The sequence below is a fragment of the Onychostruthus taczanowskii genome, unplaced genomic scaffold, assembly GCF_017590055.1.
Source record: "Onychostruthus taczanowskii isolate IOZ18803 unplaced genomic scaffold, ASM1759005v1 scaffold4, whole genome shotgun sequence".
NCBI classification, from domain to species: Eukaryota; Metazoa; Chordata; class Aves; order Passeriformes; family Passeridae; genus Onychostruthus; species Onychostruthus taczanowskii.
Window position 1 is genome coordinate 24,037,821 of NW_024501459.1, and position 19,224 is coordinate 24,057,044.

Genomic DNA, 19,224 nt, shown 5'->3' on the forward strand with positions numbered 1-19,224 from the left:
CACTGATATTTGCTGACCTTACTAAGGTTCATGACTAAACTAGTATGCTGAATATTTCCAACATAGCATAATTTATTAATATTAGGACCTATTGTTGGAAGAAATAAGCTTTTGACATCTGAGAAATACAACAGCCTGTTTTCTTGATAAAAAACACTAGTCACTAGTGCTTCACCCTTAACCCTGGTGAGTCAAATCACTTATGAATTCCAAGTCTTGATCCTGAAGCACTGGTGTAAAAAGCCTTGACAGATAACCATTCATTACCTATGAAAAGAACTGTTCTTCTGAGATTTTGTACACAATATATGTTCACAATACTTCATTCTCAAATGAAATACAAGGAAAATAGCAAGACATGCCTTTAGTAATTTTAAATGAAGCCTACAAAAGATCCCATCTAAACAAATAGAAGGAGATTAATAAGAGGCAAGTAGGATCTGTAAAGCTGTGTATGTGCACAGGTTCTTAATGGTGTGTACAGCCTTGCAGCTAAATGTGACTGAACACAAAAGACACAACATATTACAAATCATTTCAGAGGAAATTGTGACAGCAATCAAAGCCAAGATAACAAAATGTGAGAGAGATGCAGGAGTTAAGATAGGAAATCTAAAAAAAAAAACCCTACTGTATAAAGGATAAAGTTTCTTAATTCAGAGATAATACAGTAATGGAGAGCCTTCAAATGATTTAGTTTTAGTGGATTTGATTTTTGAGAATAAATTGTAGTAATTTTCCCCAAAAGGACAGAGTGAATAACCATCCACAAGTTTTCTACATGATATTATGGGAGCAAATGAATCAGGCATACGCTTGTGATGTGGTGCCAGTGGGGGAGGGGAGAGACACCAGATGTTCCTTAAGAAGCAAGATTTAACAAGAAAGAAAAAGCAGAACTTCCTCCTAGTAAGATCAACATACTTCTTCTGGGTTTTCATTCAAAAGAAAATTTCAGGAATGTCCTGCACAAATTTAGGTGCCTCAGGAAAAGGTATGTACAAAAGGCTTTCATATGCTTACTTAAGGGAAACAACCACAAAAAAAACCAAGTAGCAAAGGTTGGAACAGAATTCAGTCTTTTTTTAACTAATCCTTAATCCTAGAATGCACTGCCTAAGCAGGAGCAAGTAAAAGAGAAAATCAGTAATTCTTATGAGAATAAAAAAATTTGCAATCAAAAGGATCAGCTTTTGCCATTATCCTTAAGATAAGGTTTAAGATAAATTTTGATGATATTTTGGACCCATTTTTCTTATAAATATCACTGTACTTTAGATGACATTTCTACATAGGACTGACTGCTCATCACTGTTCTTAAGCCTGTGATTTCCAGGTGTCTGAGAAGAATAATTTTGTTCTAGTGAATTGAAAGCATTTGTATCTTAGATATCTTTAGGTCTCGAGTTTGCAATGAAAACACATAACCCATTACTAAAAGCCATAATGTTTTTTGAATTGTAAACTGATTTGGTGCCAACCAAGCAAAATGGGAGTATGTGACAAGCAGTTAATTATTTCTTCAAACAGACAGAACCAGTCCATTATATCACTTTAAAGACATTATTAATTTGAAGATTTTTCATGTTATAACCCCAAGAAGGACTGTGGATTTCTAAAGTAAGTGGCTTTTCCTATAAACATGAGGAATACAGCCAGTCATGAGGTGCTGAGATATTGATCTGAAAACATTTTTCATGTTAATGCTCTGAATCAAGGCTTTCATTTGAAATCTGAGTTGTGTTACGTTTGCTTAGCCTTCAGTAATTGTATAGAACTGAACTGAACTTTAACAACTGTATCCTACCAGAGAGACAGTCTATTTCGTCATGAACCAGTCAGTCAGTGTAAAAAGTGAATTGGAATCTGGCTCTATTGTTTCTGAGCAAGTACGAGCAACTTCCTTACAGGAATATAGTGCATTAACAACTTGATAAACATTTAGTGAGTGTTAAGGAAAAAATAGTTAAGCTTATATGGCAAAAAGTAAAAAAAAAAAGGATCAATTAATTATGTTTGCTTATGATTCAAATATCTGATGAATAATCAATTTTCTGAACACCTTTCATAAGCAATTATTTATCATTTGCATAATTTATGCCTCTGTGGAGGACAAGATTAGCTAGTAAATACTATGGAGTCATCAATTATACTGTCAGTGTTTTCCACATTCAGTTGCAAAACGCATGATGAAAGAAAAAAAATGTCAGTGAATTGAAGACACAAAGACAGAAGATGTGTCTACTGAAAACTGACTCTTTTCAGCAAGTGCTATAACTAGTAAACATCCTTAAACTGCATGGGTGTCTCTGTGAACATGTATTCATACCCCCTGGAGTCCAAATTCAATTTCATACAACTCCCTGAAAGAACAGAATGGTCTGTTTATAAAAAGCCACAACTGACCAGATGAACACAAACTGAAGACCTGGAGGTCATTTCATGTTTATTTGATAAGGTGGTCTCTATAAAGAGCTGAGTAACTGCAGCTGAAACTAAAGTTCTGCCATTAACATGGAGGAATTCCCCATGATGTGCCTTTGTTCTCAAAGCCATATTTGAAAACTTCCAGGTTGTTATCACTGATATTCTAACAAATGTTGACATGTTATTGTAGAATGGATCATTTCAACATCCAAACATATGTATACTTTGGGAAAATAAGAAAAAATACATATTTAGTCTTAGAATATTCATTTTTGTAATGCTAATTATTTCACGGTTTCATGAAAAATAAAAGCATAAAAGCAAGTTGGATGGGGACTACAATTTTGTAATTTTGCAGAGAAGCTGGGTAACTGCAGGCAACAAAACTTGTCAGTTACCTGAATCTTTGAAAATTCAGACCATATGCAGCTGAAATGGGTACATCCAAAAGTGTCAAAAAATTGTGGCATGTTTTTGAAATCGGATAAAATTATTTTGCAAGATGAGGTAAAGTGGAGTAAAATACTCTTAATTTATATTCACTTCTGCTGGGTTTTATCTGCTTAGTATGAATTCCTGTAACTATGCTATGTATGCCAGTACAGGACACTTGTGAATCAATTAACATTTTTCATATATGTGTTACAGTATGCCCCAGATTAGTTTGTACAATTTATTTGCATGGTGTTTCTATCTTTACTATCTAAATTTAAATTATTGTATGAAGATATGTGAAATCGGGCTAGAAAAACAAAAAATTCCTTCATCCTTAAAGGTAAAATGGACTTGTTGAGCTGTCCTAATTATAAATAGTCTCTCATGGGTTACAATAGATACCAAACAAACAAACAAAACTATATTTTTATGTATTCTACTTCTTGGTAAAACCACAAAATCACACAGTGAATGTTACAGTACTTAGCTATTATGAAATTAAACATAAGGAGCATTGCATCTTTTGATGCTAAAATACATTGTAGGGTTAAGCTGAAATGTACAAATTTTCTCCTCAGCCTGGAGAAACTTCATATCTAGGTGTGGTACCTTTATTTTGTAGAGCTTCTTAAGAAATTAAAGATTTAATGAGCCATATTTGAAATACAAACACAGCAGGTGTTTGATTCAGTTTTCTACTAAGAAAACAACTCTCCTAAAAGAGATGCTGTTATGGCTTCCTGTCTTTTTCAGTGTAATTTCAAGAATAATTATATACAAAATATAACCTATACTTGAAGTATCCCAGTCCAGAATCAGGGACTGCCAAATTCCCTTGTTGCCCGTGTTTATTCTGTTTTGTCCCTTCAGAGTGACATTTTCTGCTGGACAGTGAACAGTATCAGTGGCCAAGGTAGAGAATGGGCCCCATGTCATTTCAATCTGACAGGGAGCTGGTTAGTAAAATCAGAATTATATCCCTACCTGCTGAAGTTTGAAATTCCAGGTTTGCCATCTCTGAAGCTAGTATGCAGATGGGAGTTTCTTTCTTGTTGAGTGCCTAATCTGAAAAGAGGATGTGGTCTGTGAAACCTTATGAACAGCCACACCTAGCCCACAGTTCTCTGTGAAGAACCTGCTTTAAACACATCCATTTACTTAGTGTCACCTACTGATTATCTCTTTTCAATTTCTCCCAAAATTTTACTGACACTGAATTTCCCTTTGGAATAAATTGAACATTCTTAATCACAAAAATAGATCTGTGCAAATGTTTTTGCTTCTAGAACTGTGTACTTCTATAGTTCATAATTCAAATTAGTTTGTGCCTAGGGAAATAGGCCTGAGAATGTGGGAGTTCTGCATGCCTGAGTTCTGGTCCCTGCTTTAGGGACTGCATGTGCATTCAGCATTCTGTTCAATTTTTACTGAAACAGCATTGGAAATAGAGTGCAGTATGTTTTTCTGTGTCTTAAGAGTTTATCTTTTTCACAAGGAAACAAAAACCCAAACAAATCCTTAACTATTTTACATTACTAAAAATCTGTTTCATTAAAAATCAAGAAAGAGGTTAGGCTTTTAAGAAGTTCTATTTTAAATTCATATTTTTGCCAATTATGGGTTTTGCAATCACACAAATGGTAGTGTCTTGACCAGAGGTGGTAGTTCAGATTACCTAACAAAGGCACGCAGCATCCCCATGACAGTCAGTGCCTCCAGAATGACTAAGGAACTGTAAATGGGGCATTTGGTTCCAGCTGCCAGAATTACATACTTGCCTGGAGGTTGTTTATATACAAATGAACGCTGACTAATTGCCAAATGACTGACACCAAGACTGTCACCTTGGAAAGCATGTACAAACCTCCCTTCCCACAAAATAGAGTGAGGGGGTTGGGTTAGTGCCCGGTGCACTTTTGCCTGCAGCTTGGTTGCACTGCAAATTTGGCAAGACACATTGAGAGAGGCCCAAATCCTGCACACCAGGCTTGTGAACTGGCCCAGCCCTGAGGAAGCTGAACAACATCTGCTGGCATTTTGCTGGATTAGTTGGTATGATTTGCACTTTCACAAGCAGCAAATCTGTCCCTGAAGAAGTGATATTGCTACCGCTTGCTAAGGTTTTATTTTTTTATTCTCCTATGAAATACTTTTATATACAACTGTACGTTCAGACTTTGGAAATACTCTTACCCCATTGTATCCTTTTCTATCTGACCAAAATAGATCCCGGCTCTCTTTCCCATCTTTTAGGATGCAGCTCAATCAGCTTCTACCTGCTCTGGTTTAGGATTTGGAGATCTAGCTACAAGACCAGGTTGTGCAATAGATTAGCATAAGGTGTTATTAAATAGTACATCATAAATGCAGATATATTCTGTGAGACACTTCTATAGCTACTGAACGTGGGTTTGTGCATAATACCAATATGAAGGCATCTCTATTTGTGCCACAGTCTGACTTTTCATTTTGAGCTAATATACATTGGCACTGAAGGCAGAGGCTGGCATGAAACTTCCTCTCTCTCCCTCCCTCCCTCCCTCCCTTTCTGCTCTCCCAGCCACCTAGACTCATCTGTTGTTCTGCAGCTTGTGCTTCTACAGGTGTTTGCACACAACTAAAACAGATCTGGAGAGCTAACCGGGGATAATTGTAACCTCAAAACAAAATAATAACAAATGAATAAAAAAAGTTTAGTGAGCTTTTAGTAAACTAAAAGGTACTTTTAAATTGATCAGTTTTACACACAGTTCATTCACCTGCCAAACGAATCCTTGTGCTTACGCTCATAGCATGGCAGCAGAAACAAACAATTAAAAGCAGGTAGGACCAGTTCCTTTTTATTGGAGGGACAATTTTAAGTGGTTGAGTTACAGAGACACTCTTCTCCACTGATACCACAAGCCAGAAGATAAACCCAGAAGAGATTAAACAAGAGATGTTTAGAGATCAAACACAGATTTATTAGTCCTCCTCAGCAAAAACTTTGTTGTTTCCAGACATTTTGAGGATGGAAAGGTAGAATGATCTGTAAAGGTGTTCAAGATGAATATAAGTGTAAAAAAATTAGAAATATTGTAGAACCCATTTATATTTGCTTTAGCTTTATGGTAAAAGGAACACACATTGCTTAAGTACAGGGTCTTCATGTTGCTCCTACCAATTAAAAAGGAATGCTGCAGCGCTTTTCACATGGAAATATAGGTTACAATCCTAAATACCAGTACATTAGATTTTTAAAGTGACACTGGATTAAGTCTGGTCAGTTTTCAGAGCAGAGATCTTTGTTAAAAATCTTGCTAGCACAGGTGTGGTACAACTAAGGCATAATCAAGTTGAAACTGCATTTTAAAGCCCATACGACTGGATATTTGTATTGAGGGTACCTAGTGAAGTATCACAGAATGGTTTGGGTTGGAAAGGTCCTTAAAGGTCATCTAATTCCAACCCCTCTGTCATGGGCAAAGACACCTTCCACTACACCAGATTGCTCAATGTTCTGTCCACCCTGGCTTGGAACAATTCCAGGGATGGGACATTCACAACATCTCTGGGCAACCTGTTTCAGTGCCTCACCACTCATAGTAAATATCTAAACCTGACCTCGTTCAATTTGAAGCCATTGCTCCTTGTAAAAATTCCCTCTCCAACACTCTTGTAGGTCCCTGTAGGTGGAAGGTGCTTTAAGGTCTCCTGGAGCTTCTTCTTCTCCAGACTGCACCCCAGCCCTCTCTGTCCTTATAGAAGAGGTGCTTCAGCCCTCAGATCATCTTTGTGGCTCTCCTATGGACTGGTTTAAACAGGTCCCCATTCTTCTCGTGTTGGGGGCCCTAGAGCTGAATGCAGTGCTCCAGGTGGCTGCTCCAGCTGGGAGAGCAGAGCAGAGGGGGAGAATCCCCCCCTCCACCAGCTGGCCACACTTCCCTTGATGCAGCCCAGGATACATTTGGCTTTCTGGGCTGCAAGTGTGCATTGCTGGGTCATGCTGAGCCTCTCATCAACCAACCCCCAAGTCCTTCTCACCAGTGCTTCTCTCTGCTCAGCCTGTTTTTGTGCTTGGGATTACCCTGACCCAGAGACAGGACCTCATAAATGACCTGTTGAACTTCATGAGTTTAGCATGGGCCCACTTCTCAAGGTCCCTCTGGATGGCAAGTAGAGTAACTCTGACTATATTCTTCACAATTTAATAACAGTGTAATATTAATTCTTGTATTACAGTAATGCCTTGAAATTTGATTAGTAGTTTATGAGTGTCACGTGTCTTAAAGAGTACAGTTACTTTTCTGAGCATTGATACCTGAATCTTGATTTTATAGTTAAAACAGTCTAACTGAAGAATTTGTTCTTGCCTTGAATACATCATCAAAATGCTGTCTGAATCTGAATTTGCAGACTCTATTACTGCAATATAATGAAAAAAACACTGCCTGAAGCTGCACCAGGGGAAGTTTAGATTGGATGTTAGGAAAAATTTCTTCATCAAGAGGGCTATCAAGACTTGGAACAGGCTGCCTATGGAAGTGGTAGAGTTGCCATCCTGAGGATGTGACACTTAGGAACATGGTTTTGTGGTGGAAATGCTGGTTAACAGTGGTGTTGGCTGCCAACATGGTTGGCAGTGCTGGGTAAACAGTTGGACTTGATGATCTAAAGAGTCTTTTGTAACCTAAACAATTTTATGGTTCTATAAATATAAACCTGGAAGAGGAAAAAAAAAAAAAAAGGGCTATTTCAACCCACAGAAGAAATACATGCAATCAGTACAATAGCAGAGGTGTGTATGTGGCTGGAATACTGGTGGGCAGCTGATCTGGAAGTTTCAAATTGGCTGATCACCACATTTGTAAACTCATTTCTCATGCAGAGTTGTAATAGATTTTGTCTAAAATAGAATCAGCAGGGCAAAAGACCAATCATAACTTCTTCATGGCAGAAATCCTGTCATAAAATGAAAACTAATTACACTGCTTAGGGCAAGAAATATCTGGTTGGCAGAACTGATTATATTCTAAACATCTAGTGGTACTTAGACCATGCAGTGACTCCACAGTTCCAGATTTATTCACTAGCCTTGGAACAGACAGATTACTCATCCATTTCCACTGGAAGATCTAGGGGAAAGGAAGGAGGAGCTAAATCTGTCAAAATTTTCTTGTTCTCTTTCAGTGAAAGGTTTGATTTGAAAAAAGTCTTGAACATCATTATCTCCTGAGCAAGAACTGATTTGAGTAGTAGAAAGGTTGATTTGAGTGTACTGTTTAAATCAAGTAACCCTCAGAAATCAGCACTCTAAAATGCTGACATTAAACTCTGATTTAATTGAGCAGCTGCTACAAGTGAATAGGAGTTGAAATAGCTCAGCACTTTGTTCAACAGTTCTGCATGTACACAATAGATTTGGCTCAACAAGAGCATTTTTTATTAAACAATGCCTTCATTTGCAGCTAGATGCAGCATATAATTGTATCATACTCATATTAGAATATAAGCATGTTAGCTTGCAGTTCTGTGTTCTCAGGGTCTATGGCACAGGTATAAATGTCATTTTATGGCTGTTCTTTCAGCCTCAATACGTGCAGAACACATCATAAGGCAGATCTTAACAATGAGATTCAATGCCTTAGGTATTTATTTTTCTGTGAAATTCTTGGATCATGTTTTGATTCGTTTTATTTTCTCAAAACTTAAAAAGTTCCAACAATTATGGTGATGTGGAATGAAAAGCTACAAATGAAAACCACAAATCAAATGTCTTTTTCAAAAAGAAAGGAAAAGCGTATGCCTAGTAAGCTTTGCTGGAAGTCTAAAGTGACCTTGTCGGTTCAAAGGTTGGGTCGGGTATCGATGTTGGCAAACACTCAGGAGGGCACCGGGACTTGGCTGGCACGAGCAAGGGCGGTGGCATCCACGGCAGGGACACCTGGAGACAGGGAGGGGTCAGGAACACCAAAACCACAGTGTCACAGACCAGACGGCTGGTCTGGTTTTACACTTGCAGTGGAGAAACACCTTCACGACTGTGAAAAGATGTAAAAGTAAGAGATTGCCTTGCAATCACGTTTGGGAATGCTGAGACGAGAAAGCTGAAAGTTCATAGAAGGCGTTGCAGCACATGGCTGTAACCGCGTTTCCACGAAACACAACCAGCTTCCCGGGCTGCGGGTGAGCCCACGAGGATGTACAGGTGGCCGCGAGCCTGTCCGCGGCCAGAAGGAAGCGGAGTCGGGCGTCCCGGTGACAGAGCGCTCGCCGGCCGTCCCGGCCCCGCCCGCGCCCCGCGGCGGCGGCGCGGCCCCTTTAAAAGGGGGCGGGGCCGCCCCAAAGTTTGCCCAAGTTGCGGCGCGGGCCGGCGGCACGCGGGTCCCGGCACGGCCATGGCGCCCCCCGGCCGGTAGCGCCGCCATGGACTCGCTGACCGCCCTCACGGGCAAGGGCGGCCGCCTGCTCCGCGGCACCGCCAGCCGCCTCTGGGGCGCCGTGCCCGGCGGCCTCCGCCACGGCCGCTGCCAGGATGGCAGGAGCCGCGGGGAGCCGGGCCCCGCCAAGCCGACGCCAGGTACCGCTGGGGAAGGGGCCGAGGGCGCGAGGGTGGCCGGGGGGTAACGGCGGGCAACGGGCGGCCTGGGCCTCCCCGGGCAGCGGGCTCGGCTCCTCACCCCTTCCGAGCCTTGGAGTGCGCGAGCTTCGCGGGGCAGCGGGAGCGGCAGGGGCAGACGGTCCCTTGTCAGCCGGGAGCGGCCCCGCCGTGTCCCGGGCTGGCAGCCGAGCCGGTCGGGGAGAAGACCGACAGCGCCTGGTGCCCCGCTCCCGGGCGGCTCCGGGCGGCACTCGGAGAGGGCGAGAGGGAGGAGGCGGCGGGGGAAGGGCCGGCACGTGGGCCAGGGCCGGGCACTGCCGGCTGCACCGGGGCTGCGTCTAACAGCACAAAACCGACTGAACGTCTTCCTGCTTTCCGTGACACAACTCCTACACTTCCTTTATTAACTTCCCTTTCCTGCTGTTTTTGCAGACCAGGGTGTAGGAAAGCACCTGGAGCACAAGCTCCTCTATTGGCGATGTCCTTTGTCTTCGAGGTTGCTTTTGCCTCTCAGGTGCTCCTGAGGAAGAGGCAGCATTACTGGGAAGTAGGCTCGGGGATGCTAAGGGCAGAAGTAGTACCTCTGCCGCTCGGTGTCCAGACAGGTCAGCCAGGAGACAGTAGTGGGTCACTCCTTGTCCTGTGCCTGGGAGGAAGAGGGCTGCGGTTGTCACCTCTTTTCTTGATAATGCTGTTGTGGCTGTTGGTATAGGTATTGTGAATATCTGATGTGAGTACTTACATTGGCAAGAAATACCATGAAAACTGGAGGGGTGGTCAGTGGATGCACTCATCCTTCTTCATGCAGAAGAGGTGCACGCAGTGAGAACTCTAGCGAGGTAATGCTATTGATTGGGAGTGAAAAGCAAGTCATGACATAACTAGTAAGAGCAGCATGATCTAATGATTGCTTGGAAAGAAAAAACATATGAAGTTAAGTTTATGAAAGTGCTTTGTAATAAATAAAGAGGAGTATACAAGGAATAGTAAATATTTTCCTTTTTTCCCCCTGTTTTGAGAAGCTCTCTGTGAAGTGAATGAATGTTTGTTATAGTCTCTAGGTGAGGTTGAAGTCAGGTCTCTACTGAAATGAAATATTAAAACACATCAAGTTTCTTTGTTATTGTAGGTTATTATGGAAGAGTAAAATAGTTGTTTTCCTTGAAGGAAAACTAGGTCTGCTACTCAGTGTGGTAGGCAAAGTAATAGGAATGCCCATGCAGCCAGTCAGATGTAGATGCTTTTCCGTGTGTGCATTGGGTCACAGTTCTTGCACAGAAAGGATAATTGGTAACTGGCTGTATTTACATTGCACTCTTTATTTATTTCATGTCCCTCCTTGCAACATACACAGGGAGTGATAGATACAGTAGCTTGTTTCTCTGCAATGAAATGAAGTACGTTGAATAGGGCCTCTGCAAACAGTTAAAGACTTTTTGACAAAGATTACTTACACTCTTTTGCAGAACCAAAATGGCAGTAAAGTGCTTTAGCGTCTTCTGGTCTTTTAATCTCTTACAAGGCCTTGTGTTCAGCTGATAGTATAAAGCATCTCCTGTGATATATGGGGTTTCTTGGAGGGAAAGGCTCTATTTTCCCCCCTTCTTCTGGGACAAAGGCTTGACTCAACTGCATTGTAGTGTTCTGGGGTTTTTTTTTCCCCTCTAGCTTTGAGCAGAAAATGCATCTTCTTGGATGCTTTCATAATGTAATGCTTAAAATTTGTGTTAAGACAAGTTCTAGAATGCAGGGTGAGTCTCTGTGTATACAGACTTTAATGCACCTTTTTCCTCAGCTAGATGGAGCATGCTGTGCAAGGCAAGTAGACCTTGGCCCTGCTGTGCTGCCTTCCCCTTCACAGGGTTCCTATTAGCTGTGGACAAAAACAATCCTTGTGACTATAGAATTTTTCTGTCAAGCATTTTGCTGGCTTTCATAAACCACCTGTGCCCTGGTAATGGGTGCTGTGGAAGCTGTAACAATGATTACAATGCTTTATTTGAAATCACACCTCTGTTTTAATTAGAGATGGGTCCCCTGGCATTAGCTTAAGACTTAATGGCAGCTTCTAAATGCTCCAAATGTTTAGTCTCTGCAGTGTTCTGAATCCAGGCCTGCCTATTACTGTAGCCCACTTAGGGCTTTCAGTGTTATTTTTTTCGTTTTTTTTTTTTGGTTGGATTTTTGTTTGAGTGGTTCAGTTGTGACTGTGCATTACTTGTTAAGAGAACAGTTTTTCACAAATGCCTTAAAACCATGTTTCAACTTCTTTGAAGCAAAACCCAACCTTATTTAGCTTCTACAATGAAGTATCTCAATTTAATTAATGTAATAGTAATAATTCTACCTTTACTATTTTCATGCTTGTCTTTTTGAGCAGTTGAACAGCTTTTCTATCAGGTTTCCAAGTTCAAGGAGGCAGGTCTGTTCAAATGCTGTGCTTTAAATCACTTCTTTGGACAAATGCAGAACAGTCTATAGTATTTCTTAGAAGGGAGAAAGTATGCACTGGAAGACTGAGTAGTGCCATGGGAAGCTGTAAACCTGTTTATCCGGCTTACACTGTTTGTGTCAGCAGCCTAGTCAGTGAAAGAACTTTATTTAGATTTTTTGTCTTTTAATGGTTTTGATGGAGGATAAAAGTGCAAATATAATCAGAAACTTAAGAGAAAACATCTGGCTTTAGGAAACACACTCTCAATGTTAGTGTGGAGTTACTATTTTTTTAAAAAGGCCTGTAAGCTTTGAAATATTACTTCTAAATATAATTACTGATAATTTACAGGATGAGCTAATATGTATGTATTCAAGCCTGGATTTACCTAGAAACTTTAGCTAGAACAGTGTCATTTTCTTGATTATTGTTATGTACTATAGATGTTAGCATGCTGAAGTTGCATGGGGTTTTAGTTGCTTTGAGATGCAACTCAAGGCTTTAGGGAATGTGTGATTAAGAATTATCTTGTCTGCAGAATTAACTTGAAGGTTCTGTTTAATTTGAGTCTCATCTATACAAACCTTTTACTTAAATGAACCAGCAGCACATCCCATAGTTCAGTCTGCTTTGCTGTGTAAGGGGAGTGTGACCAGCAGTGAGGGACATGGTTTTCTTCTTTTCTGTGACACCGCTGAGGCTGTGCATTCAATGTGGTCTTTGGTTTGTGTACCACTGTTCAGGAGAGCTGCTGAGGAGCTGCAGAGGGCCCTGCCAGTTTATCTAGAGGCACAGGGCGTATGACTTGTGAGGAGGGGTTGAGGGAGCTGGGCTTCAGTGATGCAGAGGGGAGACCAAGGCAACTTAGAGGCAATCTAATTACGACCTGTATCTACCTAGAGGGGCACACTCTTCTCAGTGCTAGGAGATCAAGGAGGAGAAGCAGCCATGAGTTTTAGCTTAAGAGGTTCAAATTGGACAATAGAAAAAACTTCACACAGAGTGGTTCATCACTGGGACAGCTTTAAGCTGACTTGATTTGATGTTGACAATAATTCTACTTCAAACTGGAGGCTGGAGTAAATGTATTCAAAAGTCTTCTCTTCTGAATAACCCTTTGATTCTGTGAGGAATACTTTCTTACCTGGAGTCTTTTGCTTCTTCCCACCTAGATATTTTCACCTCACTTCATGGAGGGAGAAGATACCCTGCATAGGCAGTGCTGACTTGCTGCGGTGTGTCTTTCATTAAGTACAGAAGCTAAATAAAAATCAGTGATTCAGAGACTCCTGTCAACCAGTCTGTCAGGGAAGTTCTTATAGCTGCCTTCTATTGAAACTGTTGTTGTTGTTGTTTTTCTCCCTCAGGTTCAACTTGATTGTTCAGTTCTGAATCATCTGGCCTATGGGCTTATTTACATTTCTTTCATACCAGCTTTGGAGTCTTGATTGGTAAGGTTACCATACACAGTATATCCAGTAAACTGTGTGGTTTGTCAGTCCTCTATACTTTGGTCAAGGTAGCAGCAGTACATTACAAGGATAAATGTGCAGTGCCAACTTAAAATACATTTCTCAAATCCTGCTGTAAAAGTTAGGATCTTTCTTTCTAAAAATCTGTCTTAGAATAAAGCAAATATAAGGCTAAGACAGGTTATTTTCTCCTTTCATCTTTATTCAGTACCTAATTTTTAAGAAATTACCAGGTGTATGATAAAGTAGGAAAGAGGATTCAAACTGGAGAGATGCACTTCTGCGAGTTTTCTTACACACACTGTTCCGGATGAAGCACATATGAAATGTACCAACACCCTTTACAAAGACGCTAATGCTTTGCTTTCATGGCTGAAAATAATTCAGTTGGTACAGGCATAAGAAGCAAATGTGATCTTGGAATGTATCAGGCTGGTGACTCAGTCATCTTGTGATATGTTAATGTATGCACAAGCTCTTCTTCAGACTTCTGCGCTACTAGTGTACAGGATTTCTTGAGTATTCCCTTGGTGCATGTGATGTTAAATGTTCTTTTACTTCAGGTTCTGCTTTGTACTATTGGATCTTTCCCTGCTTTTATTCCTCCAAGCTTTGGAACTTCAGAAGTCATTGTATCAACTTCAATTCAAGGCTTTTACGCAGCCTTTGCTGTTGATTGTCCTTTTGAATTTGTCTGCTGATGTGCAATTGAACTGTGTTAAAAACTGCTCCACTGGGATCTCATTAATATACCTCTCCATTCTCCTGATTTGTATTTCTTTCCTCTTCACTGAATCTTTTACGTATTTCACAATTCTTTATCCAGATTTTACTGTTCAGAAGGATTCTGATGTTCAAATGTTTAACTGAAGTTTAGTTTATATACTAATCTAGCAGATGACTGAAACATTTTTTTTGCGTTTTTGTTTTACTGTGTTATATTAGTTGTGTTTTTATCTTAATTTTTCTGGTTAATTTCCATTTCTGACATTCAAACAGTTTAGAAGGTGATATTTTATTGAGAACCTGTGTACTCACAGCAGCAATTCAGGTCATTACATATGAATATATATTACGTAATATATATATTACGTATGAATAATAATTTTCTGTTCATCAGTAAGCAACACACCTTATGTTACATGTGTAAATCTCCCTCTGGCTTGGTTTGATGCGATGGCCTTATGTATCTGTATTGCCTGCCAGAAAAATGGAAGGAATCATAGTTACAGATAACTCAAATTGCAAGTAAGATTGTTTAGCCCTGCTAAAGTTGGGAAGATGATGACTTCAGGCTAGGTTTCTCAATGCTTTATTCTGCTTTGGAAATGTCCAGAGATGGAAACTGCACAGCTGCACTGGTCGGTTAGGGATTTTTGCCTTCTGTCTACTCAGAAGCGCTTTTGTTTCTTCTTTGTCTGTTACCTTTTGTTCTCCTACTATATGTCACTGGAGAGACTGGCTCTGTCATCTTGATGCCTCTGGGAAGGCCATCTAGAAGGTACAGGATGGCTGCTGTTACAGTCCTTCAACACCACTTCTCCTTCAGACTGGAGAGGCTCTGTTTTCTTGGCCTCTTCTCACAGCCTCTGACTACCTTGGTGTCTCTTCACCAAAATAGTTTGGCTTATCTCTGCCTTCCTTATATTGAATGGGGGCAGGGGAAGGGATGCTATGGCCACTATTTCAAAGCATTGCAGTGCAAGGATAATAGGTGTGCTCTGTCTGCTGACCTCTGTTCATAGTAATATAGCTGAGGATGCTGTTTGCCCCTCCTTGTTTCCAGGTAATGCTTCTGGCTCCTGTTATGGCTTCTGCCTACCAAGACCCTTGGGTTTTTTTTTTCAACAGAGCTGCTCCTTGGCTGAGCAGTGCCAGCTGTACAACACCAAAGGCTCTTCCTTCCTGTGCAGAAAACTTGTCCTGCTGAATTCAATTAGGTTCCTTTCAGCTTGCTCCCCAGCCTGTCCAGGTCCTGCTGAACAGCAGCCTGCCATCATGTATGTTGAATGGTCCCCCATTTATCTGCAAACCTATTGCCAGAAACTTGTACAGAAAGATGCTTACTGAGGCTCTGTGAATGACTCCACATCCACAGCAGATCCCTTTGCATGTGAGCAGAGCAGTTGTAGTGCACAAGTCAGCAGGATAAGTTGACTGACTTTGAACTCTTAGGGTAAATAACATGGGCTAAAGTGTGATAAGGCAAAGTGTAAATTCTTGAAGGTACATAAGGTTATAACTTGATATTGCTGCTTCGTGGTCAGACTGCTGATGTGGTATTGGGTGGGTTTGAGCATGGGCTGAAATGTCTGAAAGAGGTGGTGAGTTGTTACTGGAAAAGTTGACTTGCTGTATCAATAGTGCAGACAAGATTTTTGCAAGTTTCCATTAAAGGCTGTATTTGGGGTGCAGAGAGATTGTACAGAAGGTGGAGATTGGAGTTGGGTGGTTTCTAATGTATTAAAGTGTATGCATGTATATTATAAATGGAACAGGAAAGGAAGCTTACTGTTGGTTAAGACATACTATGGCATAATCTGAAAATTTGGTAAAGCGTTTCTGTTTACTTTGAATGTGAAATCTTATTTTAGAAGAAAGCCCATGTGATGCACATACCAGAGTATCATCCACAGAGTATGTCCTAGCCACTTGGAGAAGTGTCCTGTCTTAAGTTTTCCTCTTCAATTGTTTTTATTCCTGAAATCATAAGTTTAATGATTTCTGCCTACATGCTGTGCATCTGACTGGATCGCAGAATGTCATGTGTAAGGGTGATCATAAAATCAACTTGGATTGATGCTGTATCTGTTGCAGGAAAAAAATATCTTGATGTGTTTGACATGCTAATGCAACATTAGCAAGGTCCCAGTTTCATTGAGCTTGGGGGTTTGTTCAAGAAAAATGTGAACAAAAGCATCATGTGAAGAGCAGTGATAAGGATCAAGAGTTTTGAGAGCATGACTTGGAAAGACTGAATCAGAATAAATAGCAGTTGCTTAGCAAGAAGGGAGTGAAGGAGGCATTATGACATTGCCTTGGCTTGAAAGCCTACCATTTTGGCTAAAAACCTGCAGATTACAAGTATCTTGTAGGCTACTGTTAGGGCCTCTGTTTCTGGTTCCTAAGACTTTGGAAGATAACTGAAAATAATATTCCTATAATTTTCGTAAGCATATCTAACTGCAGGAGGGGAGAAGGGTTAATGAGACAGTTGCTGACTGAAATGTAGTCCCTGCTGTTAGAGTCAGGTCGCCAGGTCTTTTGGAACATAAAGATTTCCTACTTTAATCTCTTTTGTTTCTTTATGAATAGATTATAATGATCTAATTGTTATTGAGCAGAACTAATCTAATAAAGATGTAATATCTGTGCTTCCTGTTTTATCAATTAGCGAGTTGTTTCCAAGCACTGCTAAATAAAGAAGTAGTTGAAAATATTTCAGACTACTTTTCTTACTTTGATTCATTACCCCATATGTGCTGCATATTCAAGATCTGTGAAAAACTGTGTCCTAGACAAGAATATGACAAAGTTGCTGCCTTTTCCTTTTTAACACCTGTTAATCTGATGCAGTTCTTGTTGGGGTGTGGGACAGTGGATGAATAGTATTTTTCTTACTTTTTTGATCATAATAAGCTTGGTACCTCAAGCTCATTTATTAATTTTAAACCATCTGCAGTACTTGTGGATTTGTCCAAATTCTTTGCTTTTTCTCAGAGGATACTTGTTTGTTTTATTAATTTATTTCTCTGGAAAAAGTGATTTTTTTTTTTGTTATTTTTGTTACACTGTAATGAATGGCATAGCAGCTGAGAAACATTGCAAGTTGAGATTTCATCTTATTGTGCGGACAAGATTAAAGGAAAGTGAATTCATTTTGCTCTGTGCAGAGCTTGTAGATCCTCCTAAGCAGTTCCTAGCTTGTATCCTTATTTTTACCAGCTCTTAGGGCCAGAACTCCAAAGGATGTGCTAAAAGCATCAGTGGACAGCAAATTGGAGTTCTACAGTTAAGCTGAGATGGCATACTAAAAAATGAGAAATGCCACTCTTGTCATAATAATTTGAGCTATCAGTGCCACGAGAATATTTTCAGTCAGCCAAAATTCACTGGCACAGGGCCATATAGAGACAGGTTTTATGCTATAAATTTTAGGATTTGACTTTAGTTGTTTTGAGTTGAATGCCATTGCCTATGTCATATTTTAATGTCAAAGCTGCCTTATTGAAAACTGCTTCTTCCTAAAACATGTTCATAAACGCTGTTTTCCTATTTTGTGTAAGTATTTTGGAGCAGTAAGTCCTCCTTGCTGTGTTGGATGATCATATGTAATCATTCCTATGCTGCAGTCATTTAACCTCAAGATTCTTAGCATGTGCATTCAGGCTAAATATTGGTCTTTTGTCATTTTGAATACTGTGTTCTGTATCTTTCTAGTTCTAGTATTTTAAATCCTAGCTGAAATATTTTCTTGTTGTTTGTGCATCTGCCACACACTTTTTGACTTCAGTGTTTCAAGCTGTTGGGGAGACCCACCCAGTTCTGAGAAAAGGTAGTTGAGAATTAAAGCCTGAATCCTGATGTTACAAAAAGTCTTGTCTTCTTTCTGTCTAAAACAGCACAGCTAAGAGCTCTGATAACATAGTACCCCAGATCCCATGTTAAACAAATTACTTGACTCTTGAGGCTGTGTTTAATTGTGGTCAGTGGTGTCAGGTTTTTCTTGGTGTGGTCTGAGAGCATCAGCCTCTGTTAGCCCCTCTGGCTTGCTGCTGGCAGATGACTTAATGGTTGTGTGGAGCCTAACAAAATGAGTGCCTGTGCACCAGTTACCTCGAAAATAAGTAAAATGAAAGCATCAGACTGACTCTTGTTGGGTCTGAGGACTTTTTAGACCACTGTATTCTATGCTGGCAGTTGTTTCTGCTTGCATGTGCTTCCTGGAATGCTAGGAGCACTGGAATGGCTAAAAGATGCATTTGCTTTGCCCTCAAAAATGAATAGCTGGCTCATTTAGTGAGAGATAGAGGCTTTGTAGTGTGTCATCGGGAAGTTGAATTCATGTTTCTACTACTCTGACCTATTTTCACAGTTGAAATACATCCTAGTTTTGTTTCTGAGAGGTTAGGTCAAAATTGATGTGTTCTGTGTGAACAGACAGCTCGAGCACTTGGGCTGTGGGCAGAGGTGTGGATTTTGGTAACTTGGCCAGCTGGGTAGTCAGCACACAGGGAGCTCAGTGTTGCCTGCCTCCATCTCTTGTTGATTCAGGAGACTTGCATCGTGTCAGGTTATGAAACACTTGAATCTGTACCCATATAGTGAGAGAGAGGTAATGCCTTCACAGACTGAAGGAATGGAAATGGGCACTAATGGGAAGGGTAGGATTTACTGCCTTAGGTGGGGGGGGGTGGGGGGGGGAACGACACACACATCAAAAACCCTAACTGCAGACTATAAAGTCCTGGAAAACTTGTGGGAGGAGCTCTCCTGGCTTTCCTAAAAGGTGCCTTCCACAGGGACCTGTCTTTGACACCCCAACCCTCTGTTTGATCTTATTTTCCTGAAGTTATCAGAGTTCTCTCAAATCCCTGAAGATGAAGGGCCTAAAATGGAAGCTGTATGAGAAGTGGGTGAGGTCACTTGGTCTGTCCAGCTTGCAGAAGAGAAGACCTCATAGAGACCTACAGCTTCCTCAGGAAGGGGGGAGTGGGAGGGACTGGCACTAGTCTCTTCTCTCTGACCAGTGACAGGGCCTGAGGAACACCATAAGGCCATGTCAAGGGGGGCTTAGGCTGGGTGTTAAGAAAAGCTTCCTCAGGCAGAGAATGCCTGGGCACTGGAACAGTCTCCCCACGGAAGTGGTTGCAACA

The 19,224-nt window shown here is 40.8% G+C and overlaps 1 protein-coding gene across 7 annotated transcripts in view; it reads left to right on the top strand.

The window, feature by feature from the left end:
* The window catches only part of OXR1 (oxidation resistance 1), a 259,126-nt gene that overhangs the window by 175,818 nt on the left and 64,084 nt on the right, over positions 1-19,224 (top strand). For 3 of the 7 annotated variants that reach the window (XM_041412600.1, XM_041412604.1, XM_041412602.1), the window contains exon 1: positions 9,189-9,421. The exons of the other annotated variants lie outside the window; for them this stretch is intronic. In XM_041412600.1, the coding sequence (XP_041268534.1) occupies positions 9,268-9,421 (154 nt within the window). In that variant the 5' untranslated portion in view covers positions 9,189-9,267. Of the gene's footprint in view, positions 1-9,188; positions 9,422-19,224 lie in introns of those variants that run through there. 7 annotated transcript variants of the gene reach the window in all.